The 13,394-nt window shown below is 50.2% G+C and overlaps 1 protein-coding gene across 1 annotated transcript in view; it reads right to left on the bottom strand.

The window, feature by feature from the left end:
* Positions 1–1,027: 1,027 nt before the first annotated feature.
* Positions 1,028–13,394, bottom strand: part of Plod1 (procollagen-lysine,2-oxoglutarate 5-dioxygenase 1) — a 29,546-nt gene continuing 17,179 nt past the window's right edge. The window contains exons 11-19 of the mRNA XM_036179312.1: positions 11,851–11,955; positions 11,450–11,575; positions 10,510–10,651; positions 9,189–9,302; positions 8,354–8,419; positions 7,700–7,804; positions 6,394–6,540; positions 4,416–4,541; positions 1,028–1,830 (exon numbers count right to left, since the gene is read on the bottom strand). Coding sequence (XP_036035205.1) covers positions 1,675–1,830; positions 4,416–4,541; positions 6,394–6,540; positions 7,700–7,804; positions 8,354–8,419; positions 9,189–9,302; positions 10,510–10,651; positions 11,450–11,575; positions 11,851–11,955 — 1,087 coding nt within the window. The 3' untranslated portion in view covers positions 1,028–1,674. The remainder of the gene's footprint in view (positions 1,831–4,415; positions 4,542–6,393; positions 6,541–7,699; positions 7,805–8,353; positions 8,420–9,188; positions 9,303–10,509; positions 10,652–11,449; positions 11,576–11,850; positions 11,956–13,394) is intronic.

A 13,394-nucleotide genomic window follows, 5' to 3' on the forward strand; every position in this document is an offset into this window, starting at 1 on the left:
CAGAAATGGCTAAAGTCTCCCAGGAGGCAAAAATCATACAAGTTAAAGCAACAGCTTATATTAGCTGGCCATTCCCTGCTGCTCTACGTAGCTTTGTTCTTAGGGCCATTGAGACCGTTGACGTTTCTCACGGAGCCCACAGTGAAGCCCATGTGGTTCTTTTTCCGCCTTCCAAATGCTGATGCCAATTCCTCAGGCAAGGTTGCGATTGCTTCAACCTCTGAGACTATTCTCAAAGGCCTGTTCCTACCACTTCCCTGCTATGTCCCTGAGCCAACGACTCTCTCCACCCTCCACCGTGAAGAAGAAATAGCCCTCACCCAGGAGGGCCTGACTTGCACCAGCTTACTGTAAGAGATGGACAGATGGTAGCTCTTAGCAGGGAGTGGTGGTAGCGTGTCTGTAATCCCAGATCTTGGGGTCCAAACAGGAGGATCCTGCTGAATTAGAGTCCTGCCTGGGCTACATAGATGTTAGATTTTTATTTATTTTTTTATTATTTTTTTTTTTGGTTTGGTTTGGTTTTTTTCAAGACAGGGTTTCTCTTTGTAACAGTCCTGGCTGTTCTGGAACTCACTCTATAGACCAGGCTGGCCTCAAACTCACAAGAGATCCACCTGCCTCTGCCTCCCGAGTGCTGGGATTAAAGGCATGTGCCACCACCATCTCCTGGCTAGATGTTAGATCTTACTAGCAAATGCCCTAAAACCAAACCAATGTGCCCGGGGGATGGTGGGGCCACCCAAAGTTCTGTTCATGATCTCATAGTCGCAGCTGCAGATTAGCAAAGGCTATAGAAGCAATGACAGGTATGCAGGTCTTGGCAGCTGAAAGAGTATGGCCCAACCAGTGTGCAGTTCTTAGTAGAGACTTTGAGAATACATTAATGCACCCTGGAGGCCACACTGGGTTTGGGAAATGGGAGTCCTAGAGTCTACTAGCAGCCTGACCTACCAGCCAAGGGCTCTTACAACCCTGCAGATGTCTGCCAGTCACGTGCACACTGGCCCACCCCAGGCTTTGCTCATACAGTGGTTTGAACAACGTTTAATAGAACTCTCATTTCTGCCCCTGTCTCCAGAGGCATCGGGACAGGGTGACCCAGTACAGTGTGGACATATCATGCCCCACCCCCAAGCAGGGTCAGTAGAGAACCAAGCTGTGGCACAGACGTCTTTCCTGCCCCTCTGGGAGGATTTCTGAGTCACAGTCTCAATAGAGACCACTGTTTGTTCCGGTGACACAAGCCTGGGAGGGAGGATTTCAACAGTCCTAATCCAGGGCTGGAGTTGGGGGCAGGAATGCCCAGATCTTGGTGGCACGATCTTCCACAGGTATACTGGGCATAGCTTCTGACTCTACATTCTCCCAGGCAGCTCTGGCAGAAGTCTGACCCCAGAGAAAGTCAGAGGAAGGAGGAGGGCCGGGAACTCCAGGCAGATGACCATTACCACTGTCTCCTGGGACTGGTGAGAGCACCGTGGGCAGCCCCAGTCTTGGAGGGGCGCTCCATCTCTGGTCTACGCCCGATCTTTCCAACTGGCAGCTTCAAGAGCAACAGGAATTCAGGAATTGGAGGTTGGACTGGGTTCCTTGGGACCCAGAGGTCCCGGAGGCTGCTGGGCAGTAGTTGTCAATGAAGAGAAAAATCTAACAGAAGCAGGCACCGGCCAGTTAGGGATCGACGAAGGACACAGCAATATAGCGGGTGCCCTTGGTGGTGGGAAGGCCTTCGTGGTAGTGTGTGAGGCGCCCAGGGTGCATGAGGGCCCAGCCCTTCCTCGGGGCTCTCACGGAGCAGTTATAGCGCAGAAATCGGCAGCCTCCGCCCTGGGAGAGAGGAAGCGTCAGTGAGTTCTTTCCACATTCACATCCCTTTCTCCATAGCTCCCTGTCCTCTGGTCTATCACAGCCAAGGAGCCTGTCGGCACTGAGGTCTAGGGATGCCTTGTGGAGTGACAGTCATCACCTGCCTGAGAAACGCACTAGGAGAAGCAGAGGCCGACCTTGGAGTCAGGCAGCCCTGGGCAAAGGTCACCTCCATCCTTTTCACCCTTTACCAAGTTTATGATTCCCCCAAGCCTCAGGTTCTGAGTCTATAGACAGCTGACAGAAATAAATAAGAGTATACACAGAGTTTCGTCTAACTAGGTGTGGCAGGGCCTGTAATCCCAGCACTCAAAAGGTGGACGAAGAAGAATCAGGAGTTCAGTGCCAGCCTCAGCTTCATAGCAAGTTTGAGGCCAACCAGAGATACATGAGACCTTCTCTGAAAAGCAAACACATACATACATACATACATTCATACACAGAGCTTAGTACTGCTTGGGGGTATGGCTCAGCAGGAAAGCACTTGCCTAGGAAGCAAGAACCCCTGGGTTCCTTTAGCTCATGGCCAAATTACTCATTCCTAGAAGTACAGACACCTGGTTGCCAGGGACCATCCTGGGTAATCCTGGCCTCTAGTCATACTAGATGTCAGGAACAACCACAGAGTCTGACACTTCAAAATGTCTTCAAGCATCGCTAATGTTCCCCAGGAGTCAAAACCACTCCTGGTTGAGAACTCATGGCTCAGGGTTATACTGCTTCACTGTTACCTTGTTTTGTTTGGCTTTGTAAAAGACGTCTCTGCAGAGCCCTGGCTGTCCTGAGGCTCACTGTATAGACCAGGCTCCCGCCACTGCCTCCCAAGTGCTGCTACACCACACATAACTTCCCACTGCTAAGTTCTTGAAAATCACAGTTGGACAGAGCAAAGCAGTGCAGAGGCTCCTCCAGCTTACATTCTTGCTGAGGCCACTCCAGGTACAACTAGAACGTGATCTCCTTGATGGAGAATCCCATGGAAAATTACCCAACTCTCAAACTGCTTACTTACGTTGTGAAGCTCCCTACAGCTCCCACATGAGATGGCAGAATGTGGCTTCTGCCTTTTAAAAACCCCAAGTTCTCATGCTGGGCCTGGTGTAGCACATGGAAGGCAGAGACAGGTGGATCGCTGAGTTTGAGGCCAGCCTGGTCTACAGAGCTAGTTCCAGGACAGCCAGGGCTACACAGAGAAACCCTGTCTCAAAACCAAACAAAACACAACACAACCATGTTCTGGACACTTGAGGGTACCACCCAGGTCCCTGGACACTTGTGTAATTCCAGCCAGCTAGAATAAAGACTCCCAGTTAGCCGGGCGGTGGTGGCGCACACCTGTAATCCCAGCAGTCGGAAGGCATAGCCAGGTGGATCTCTGTAAATTTGAGGCCAGCCTGGGCTACCAAGTGAGTTCCAGGATAGGTGCAACACAGAGAAACCCTGTCTCTGAAAAAACAAAACAAAACAAAACAAAAAACAAAAACAAAAAAAACCCCTCCCAGTTAATTATAAACTGTGTCTGACTGGCCATCTCTGGTGAGCTCCCTGGAACAATAGCTGTTTTGGTTTTGGTTTTGAAGATGGATTTCTCATGTAGTCCAGGCTCGCCTCAAACTTGCTATGTAGCTGAGGACAGCCTTGAATTCTGATCTTCTTGCCTCTCATCCTAAGTTCAGGTGTGCACCACCATGCCTGGTTTTATGCAGTTTGGGAATGAACCCAGAGGTTTGTACATGATAGGCAGTCATGCTACCCACAGAGCCACATCTCCAGTCCCAACACAGTTGTTTTTATGGGTGTCCTTCTCAGTGCCTAGTCCAGGGCTAAGTCCAAAAGAACTTTAAAAAAAAAAAAAAGTTGTAGCTGGGCTTGGTGGTGCATACCTTTAATCCTAGCACTAAGGAGGCAGAGTCAGGCAGATCTCTGTGAGTTTGAGTCCAGCCAAAGCTACAGTGTAAGGCTCTCTCTCAAATCAATTTTTTTTAATTGCATAAGGAATGGATGGAGGCCCAAGCTAGCTCATTAACTGGCCCAATGCAGAGGCCTAGCTGAGGCCCTCAGAATGGCTTTTCTTGACCTCAATGCCTTCTTGGTTTCCACAGCTCTGTCTTCCAGCCACAAGTTTGTGCCCTATGCCAAGGCTAACAGTCCCCACACTCCCAAAAAAGCCTTCTTTCTTCTCATAAGGAGAACCCCAGATGCCTTCACCACTAGCTGTCACTCATTGAGTATTTACTTGGGTTTCTAATAAGCCATGAGCTGGGTCATGGCTCATATGAAAACAGAAGGAAACAGAGAAGCCAAGAAACCTGTTCGAGGGCACAGGACTACTGAGGAAGAAGGCAGGGTGCAGAACCACTGCCCAGACCTCCTGGAGTTTGTGCTCTGGCTCCTGTGAAGATGCGTAAGCTGCTGAACTGTGCCTTGATCACACTCTTCCAGAAAGCCCTCCCCACATACTTGGCACCATTTTCCTCCAAGCCCCCGGGCCCTTTGCTCACCAGAGCCTGGCTCCTCCCTCCACCAGCCTCAGAGCCCTGGCTCACCTCATAATCTTCCCCGACCCTGTTGAGGGCTATGTTGACAGTGAAGGTAGAGGCGTCGTGGTGAGGCATTAATGAAGGCTGCTCGTCAGGCTTATAGCGTACAACGAAGGCGAGATCAAACTGGGCCTGGGACAGGGCAAGGGACAAGAAAGCCGACATCCGTTAAGAGAGGCTGGGAGGGCCAAGGAGAGGCAGAGGGCACAGTGAGCTCCCATCTACTCTGCTATGCTGTTCACTCTCAGAGCATGGGGCTGCTTCATGCCAGTGCCTAGGACAGCAGCTGGCACATAAGAGTCTCAGGAATAATGTAAGGAAAGAAGGAGGGAAGGAGAGAGAGAGGGAGGGAGGGAGGGAGGGACAGACAGACGGACAGACAGGGAGATGGGAAGAGAGAGGAAGGAAAGGAGTCAGGCTGAGAACAGGAATGACTCCAACTCTGTTTGCCCTTTCTAGCCACTATATAAACTAATGCTTCCCTGGGAATGAGCCCAGCTACACTAGAGAAGGTGTGCCCTTCCAGAGGACCCAGGTTAGATTCCCAGCACCCACATGGTGACTCACAACCATCAGTAACTCCAGTCTAGTCCCAGGGAACCTGACAACCTCTTCTGTCCTTCTCATGGAAATGTACACTGTGGTAAACAGACACACATGCAGGCAAAACATCCACACACATAAAGTTAAAAAGTCAGGCATGCCTGTGAGTCAAGAGAACTGCTTCAAATTCAAGGCCAGCCTGGGTCTACAAAGCAAGTTCTAGCTAAACCTAGGCTATACAGAAAGACCCTGCCTCGAAAGGCCAGGAAAAGGGTGGGGGGTGAGGGGTGTGAGGAGGTATAGCTCACTGGGTGGAGTGCTTGCTTGGCATGCATGAGGACAGACTTGTCAATGAGGCCACTAGAGAGACAGCAGGGATTGGAAGGGCTTGCGGCCAGCTGAACGGTTTCTCTGGTGGACTAGTGAGAGAAGGAAGACGGGGTTTAAATACACAGAGAACAGGGATGGAAAGGCGGCTCAGTGGTCGAGAGCATGTCACGCTCTTGCAGAGGACCTAGATTTGGTTCCCAGTGCCCATGTGGTGGCTCACAGCTATCTGTAACTCCAGTTCCAGAGGATCCAGCACCTCTCTTGATCCCTCAAGTGCCCATACACAAGTATACACAGCACATATACTTAAAAATAATAAATTTTAAAAAGAAAATAAATTTACAAACAAACAGATAAAGGTATAGAATGAATGCTGAACCAGGTGGGCACATCTAGACTCCAAGTTACTTGTGAAGCTGAGGCAGGAGGGTCCAAAGTCCTCAGCCTGCCTGGGCTACAAAGTGAGTTCTAGGTCAGCTGGAGCAACTTAGTGGGACCTTGTCTCAAAAGAAAAGGGAAAAAGGAGAACCAGGATTTAGGCCTGGTGGTTCACACCTGTAGTCCCAGCTCTCAGGAAGCCAAGCAAGGAGGAACATCTCAAGTTTCAAGGCCAGCCTGCTCTACATAGAGAGACCTGTCTCAAAAGACCCATTTCTGAAGCCAGGCAGTGGTGTCGGGCACATGCCTTTAATCCCAGCATTCAGGAGGCAGAGGCAGGTGGATCTCTTTGAGTTAGAGGCCAGCCTAGTCTACAGTGTGAGTTCCAGGTTACACAGAGAAACCCTGTCTTGAAAAAAAAAAAAGCAACAAAAATAAAGAGCTGGGGATCTAACTTGATCCCCAGTCCCAATAAATAGATAACATAGGAATGACTCACAAGAAGCACAGTCAGTGCCTAGGGCAGCATACTGGACCCATAAGTGCCTCTCAAGGCCCCACCCAGAGGCACAGCATACACACACACACACATACACACACACACATTCCCCTCCGTACCTCACCTGACAGTGTGGAGATATTACTCTACTGTGGGGACCAGAACGTCTAGCGACTCCCTAAAGCTGGAACTGTGCCCACCATCCCCCATCCCGCCGCCTCCAGGCAGACCCACCCTGGTGTAGTAGCCAGGGTAGAGCTTCTCAGTCATGGGGGCGATGTACTCCACCAGGAACTTGTGCCACTCCCGCTCAAAGGTGATCTGGTTCATGTGGATGTCAATAGTGGGGACATTTTCATAGCCGCCCTGGATACGGTTGTCCTGGAAGCAACCATGGAGAGTAAATCCAAGATGACACCTGGTCTCCCATGCCTAGATACCCAGCCTCTGACTCATTCCTTCTCCTTGACCTTGGCACAGGATGGGACATTATATGACAAAGAGGAAAGGGGATGCAGATGTCATTGAAGTCCTAATCCCAACTTGAGGTTAATCAACAGAGAGGTTATCCTGGGTAGTCAGACCTATCCCAAGAACCTTTTAAAGGAGAATCTTGGGCAGACAGGTCATGGTGCCTGCTGGCCTTGGAGAACCTAGCTGTCCCAAGTTCTGCAGCTTTAGGGAACTGACTTGCTCCAACAACGTCATGAACTGATAATGAGACCCCAATCCATAGATGAAGAACAACTCCAGCAGACCCCGAGACTGCAGCTTTGTGAGGCCCCAGCAGCGGACCCGGGTAAGGCATGCCTGGATCCTGGCCCTCAGGAACTAGGAGACAATGAATGGGTGCTGTGGGGTTTGTCTTGGTGATGAGAACTGAACCCAGAATCTTACAACACTAAGCAGATGTTCTGCACTGAGTTACACAATGTTTTAAGCCTCTTAGAAATGGCATAGAAATGGGGGGCAGGGGCCACTACTCACTGAGGCTAAGGGGTCCATGGACTGTCCCTGTCTGCCCAGACACCAAAATACCTAGGTTAGGCAGGTAACCAGGGGCACAGTAGGGTCAGAGATCAGCCAATTGGGGGCACACAGATCGAGGAACTTGTGCATCTTTAACGGCAATGCCGAAAGTTCCCAAGTTGTGTGTAGGCAAGGGACTCCTTCGGAGAACAAATGTTCACCATGCCACTTGCATCAGATGTCTAAAGAACTTGGACCTGGTACCCAATGCCCTTGTCTCCCATTGGACCATTTCTCCCCATTTCGCATGCTTGCCTGGGGCAGGAAAAGCCGAAGCATCCAAATACCAGCCGGAAGTGAAAAACCAGCCATTGTAAGGCAGCTCAAAGCCACACAACTGGCAATGTCTGCTTGGGGACCAACACTCCCAGTTTCTAAACCTCGAGTTCTTGCCTGCTTGCACCCCAAAAGTAAAGAGTCCTGGGCACACTGGCTAGGTGACCAGAAGAGCCTAGAAGGGCATCTGGGGTAAGGCAGTCTCCTACAGCCTCCCAGGAGTCCATGGCACTACCTTATTATCACCCAGAGACCACTGGCCATAGTGCTCCATCTCCTCCACCAGCTCATCACAGGCCGTCTCCGTGAAGATGGGGAACCAGTAGACATCCGGACAAGGCTGGGAAGAGGGAAGACCCCGTCACAGGAGTCCAGAGTGATAGCACCATGTCCTCCTCAAACTGCGAGATCCCCTACGGAGCTCCTGGTGAGTCTCCCCCAGCCCACTCACTAAGCCTCAGAGGAACTTACTGAGTGTCCCCGAGGAGGCAGGGCTCAGCGGAGGCTGGTTAGACGGAGTGAGGGACTGGGGGACAGAGCTCAGAGGGACTTTCCAGCCAAGGTTACAGCCACTAGAGAGTGTACACCTAGCACAGGGGCTGCAGATGTGAGTGCCAGGACAGAGCCCCCACCCCTCGTTCTTGGCTCCGAGGCAGCACGTGGGGATGGTCCCTCCTCCTCTTCCTTGAATTCCCGATCCTTCTGCCTCCATCTCCTGAGTTTATTACAGGCCTACACCGCCATGCCCAGATAGAAAGTGCTGCTGAGGGAGAGGTCAATCCACCCCAAGCACTGCCAGAGCAGATACACTGACTCCTCCTTTCCCCTCACATTCAAGCTCCACCCCCGTGTATCCCAGGGCTGCAACCGTGGGATATGAACCCCTTACCGTCTCCACCAGCTTCCCCGCCAGAGCCTTGGTATAATTCTCATGGATGTACTTCTCTTTCCAATCCTGTAGAGAATGCAACGTGGAATGGGGTTCCCATGCCTGGCCTGAGTCAGCTGTGGTCACCTTAAGTTTAATAGCCTGGGATGCTCCCAGGGAGCCTTCAGCCTTCAGGTCCCTCAAAACATGAGTAAGTATGAACTCAAGGGAGGCTGGCAGATCAGGCGGTGGTGGCGCACCCCTGTAATCACAGCACTCAGGAGGTAGAGAAGGCGGATCTCTGTGAGTTCAAGGCCAGCCTGGTCTACAGAGTGAGATCCAGGACAGGTACCAAAACTACACAGAGAAACCCTGTCTTGAAAAAAACAAAACAACAACAAAAAAGAAGCCAGCAGGTTATCATATGTGCCTGCTGGGTGTGAGAGTGTTATCTGGATAGACAGGATCTCACATCTGCACCTTCATGTACATTCATGGGTCCGTATGTGGCTGTGTATAGGCATGTACAAATGCCCATGTCAGCTCCACACCCCATACACTGTCACAACTGCTACTTGCTTCATCTCATCACTGAGACATCCTCAGAGGTAAGCCAAGCCAGGAAAGAACCATTGTAGAATCCAAGTGTGGCCCAAAGGTTAAAAAGGCTCAAATAAGTCACAGCTCCCTGCGCCACTAGATGGCGATGTGGCTAAGGCTCCCTCTATACTAGAATAGCACTCTGGAGGTGAACTTGGACATGTGGAGAACAGGTCACCCAGGCGTCTATGGCCACAAGATCACTGAACTGGAGTCTCTGTGACTCCCAGTCCAGGTCCACCCACCCAGGTCTCACCTCAGGGTTGCTGAACACCTCCCAGAGATCATTATGGAGGTGGGTGGTCTGGTAGTTATCTAGGGACAGCAGATGGCCAAAGGTGTGTCGGTTGGTCAGGAACATGAACACCTCCTACAGAGAGTAGATGGTTAGACAAGTCTCCTTACCCTGCAGACCCCAGGGAGGGGCAGTGCAGTGCCCCACCGCCAGATTCAAGTTTACAAGATTAAAGACCTATGAGAACAGTGCGTGTCCCAGCACCCAGCACAGCTCCAATCAGGGAAGGCTTCCTGGAGGACTGAATATAAAAGAAAAGGACTCTCTCTTTCTTTCTTGTTTGCAACACTGGCGATTGAACCCAGAGCCTCAAGTCTGTGGGCAAGAGCACTCCCAAGGGCTGTGATCCTGACATGCTGGTCACAGGGAAAAACGGAACCATACTGTTGATTGAAACAAATTCATCGGGGCAGATGAGAAGGCTCAGTGGGTAAAGCCTGACACCTTGAGTGCAAGCTGTGGGACCCATGTAAAGGTTGAGAGAGAAAATCAACTCCATGAAGTTCCTCATCTACACACACACACACACACACACACAGGAAAAAATTCACATTACCGAGTGAGACACTCAGTTTGATCCCACACTAGAAAAAAATCACAAAGAACTATGTAATGGGACCAGATGTCACGGCACATGCTTCAGCTATCCTAGCACTCAGGGAGCAGAAGCAGGAGGATCATGAGTTCAAAGCCAGTATGATCCTGTTTCAAAACAATATACAAAGCCAGGCAGTGGTGGCCCACACCTTTAATCCTAGCACTAGGGAGGCAGAGGCAGGCAGATCTCTGAGTTCGAGGCCAGCCTGATCTACAGATCAAATTCCAGGACAGCCCTGTCTTGAAAAAAAAAAAAAGAAAAGAAAAGAAAACAAACAACAACAACAACAAAAGACACACACCAAAACCATGAAGATGATGTGAAGGTCCCTTGGACATACTTCTCAGGATACACTGAGGCTATACCAAATTTATAAATGAGTGGGATGTGGTGGTACACATCTCTAGTCCCAGAATTTGGGAGACTGAGGTAGGAGGGTCAGGAGTTCATGTCTATTGTAGGCTAAAGGTTCCATCTTGATACATAAACAAAACACACAAAAATACACAGACAGTGCAAAACCTGGTCTCTACAGACCTGAGGACTGGCCTCACACCCAGTGCCCAGAAGTCCCTGTTGGCCCCTCAGAGCTCCTGGGCCTATGGTGACAAGATAGCCCAGTGTGCTGGTCAAGGCTGGAGGACCACATTCCTGGCACAAGGACCTCCCAAAAGCCACACTGACCTGCTGCCGGACATTGGCACAGAAACTCATGTCGGCATCCAGCTTGCTGTATTGGAACAGGTCTACATGCCGCAGCTCAGCCCGCAGGGCACTGCCCTTAATCAGGTAGATGTTTGAGATGTAAGGCACATTCCAGACGCCGCTGCAGCAGAGAGAGGAAATACGAGGGTCACAGTCTAGCAGGAGGACTCACAGCCAGGAGCCAGAAAGAAAAGGTTGTATCAAAAATATGAACAAGCTGGGTGTGGTGGCACACATCTATAATCCCAGAACTTGGGAGAGGGAGGCAGGAGAATCAGGAGTTCAAGTCTATTGAACTTGAGGTCACAGCCGGTGTTTGAGGGGGGCATTCATCTGAGGGTGCTAATCTGAATTTTTTTATGTTTTCATTTTATTTTGTATACGTGTGTGTGTGTGTGTGTGTGTGTGAGAGAGAGAGAGAGAGAGAGAGAGAGAGAGAGAGAGAGAGAGAGAGAGAGAGAGAGAGAGAGAGAGAGAGAGAGAGAGAGAGAGAGAGGTGGGGGGAGTGTACGCCATAGGACGTGTGGAGATCAGAGAACAACTTTCTCGAAGCTGGTTCTCTCCTTCTATCATGTGTGTCTCAGGGATCAAACTCAAGTTTTCAAGCTTAGCAACAGGTGCCCTTACTTACTGAGCCATCTTGCCAGATCTAATCTGTCTGTAAAAATCTATCTTTTATCTTGTTTCGGTGCTGGGCCCAAACCTAGGGGCTTGCAAACATTCTACTACTGAGTTAAATCCTAAACTCAACAGTGCTAATCTCCTCTTCCCACCCTGGGCATGGGAGCCCAAGATAACTTTTAGGATTTCTTCTGTGTGTCTGACTCTAGTCCCCTTTGCTTGAGGGCAACCGGAACAGGGATGCAGGGAAGGAGGTACCACAAACCCAGGAGAAGCGATGAAGGTGATATGTACTCACACACGCCGTCCCTGCACAATATCCACGTAGTCCTCAGAGCGGGCATAGTACCCATCTGCACTCAGTGCCCCCCAGAAGTTGGACCAGAGCCTCCCATGGCGGGTCATGAGTGGAGCGATGACATTCCTGAGTAGGAGGCAGGGGCAGACAATACTGAGGATGGGGAAGGGAGGGGCCAAGCAACCTGTGATTTGCACACTGGGATCTCTACCCTTGTCATTGGGACAGGACAAGCTCGGCTCATCAGAAACTTCACCCCTCCCATGCTAAGGACAGACTCAGGAAAGTGCCAGTCTGTCAGCCCTTGGAGTTTTCAGGCTGGGAGGTCCAAGAAGAGGGGGAGAAAGTCAAGGGGCTTCTATTTGACCAGGCTTTGCTCAGGGGGCCACCCACACACTTACTTGTTTTGTTCAATCAGGAGCCGTAGGCTGTCTGGCTCAGTCAGAGCCACATCAGCATCCACACTGAAATAGTAGGTGCAAGTCTGGTCTTGGCGGCACAAGTCTCTGTGAGAGGAAAAGGAGTGAAGGGCAGAGGAAGGAGGGGGTCATCACAGCACTTCAGGCTGGCCCCAGAACTTCCTCAGAACTCCTGTGAACTCAGGTGCAGGCTGGGACCTCAAAGGTCCTTCTCCAACCCTAATACCCAGATCCCAGGCTTCTTAGCTCTCAGGTCAAAGACTTGGCAATGGCAAAGGTTTGATCTGGGGGAAGCACAGCCCAGCAGATGGGGCTCTTTGCAACATGTCTTGAGAGCAGCTGGGCAGCTAGCACCAACAGAAGCTGGGGGTATCCATTGGGGCAGAGCACTTGCCTGGTATGTATGAGGTCCTGGGTTTACTTCTAGTACCCCACATTAAAAAAATAATAAGAATAAGCTGGGTGACGGTGGCACACTCCATTAATCCCAGCACTCTGGGAGACAGAGGCAGGTTAACTGAGTTCGAGACCAGCCTGCTCTACAGAGTGAGTTGCAGGACAGCCAGGACTGTTTCAGAGAGAAACCCTGTTTTGAACTTTTCTCCTAAATAATATAATTAATAACAATAATTTTTTTGAAGTATGCTGCTGGGTACGATGGTGCATACCTGTAATCACCACACTAGGGACAGAAGAATCTTAACTTTAAGGCCAGCTTTGGATACATGGGGAGTTTGAGGCCAGACTGAGCTATATGAAACCCTGCCTCAAAATGCCAAAAACCTCCTAAAAATGTCCCTTTTGTTCAACTAGTCTAGGGTTTAGAAAATGACAGTCCCTGCCTGCCCTGAAGCTCCCACTGCCAGCTTTGTTCTGCCCAGAAGCTAAGAATGGTTCTCTGTTCTTAAATGACTAGGAAAAAGGGGAAAAAATCAAAAGAAAATTATGCTTTCCTTTGAGGAAGTCAAATTTCAGTATCCCAAAATAAAATCTTTCTGGAACACAATCCCACTCATTCATTATACATCAGTGGCCATCGTTATGGGACAAGGGCAGACAGCTCAGCAAGGGCGACAGAGCCCACCTAGCTGACTGGCAGCCCTTTAAGGGGCGTCTGCCACCCCCAGATTAAGACAGAAGTTTTTTTTGCTTTTTTGCTTTTTTTTTTTTTGTTTGTTTTTCGAGACAAGGTTTCTCTGTGTAGCCCTGGCTGTCCTGGAACTTGCTCTGTAGACCAGGCTGGCCTCAAATTTAGAGATCTGCCTGCCTCTGCCTCCTGAGTGCTGGGATTAAAGGCCTGCACCACCACCACCTGGCAAGACAGAGGAACTTTTATTTTTTTGAAACAGCATGTAGCCCAAGCTGGTCTTAAGTTAGCTATGTACCTGAGGATGACCTTGAACTCCTGACCCTCTTGCCTAATTTCAGGTGTTTACTACCAGAGCCAGTTTATGTGGTACTGAGGATCAAACAGAGTTTCACCATGCATGCTAGGCATTCACTCTACCAACACCCCAGTCCTATAT

Source organism: Onychomys torridus, chromosome 2 (assembly GCF_903995425.1).
Source record: "Onychomys torridus chromosome 2, mOncTor1.1, whole genome shotgun sequence".
Taxonomy (NCBI): Eukaryota; Metazoa; Chordata; class Mammalia; order Rodentia; family Cricetidae; genus Onychomys; species Onychomys torridus.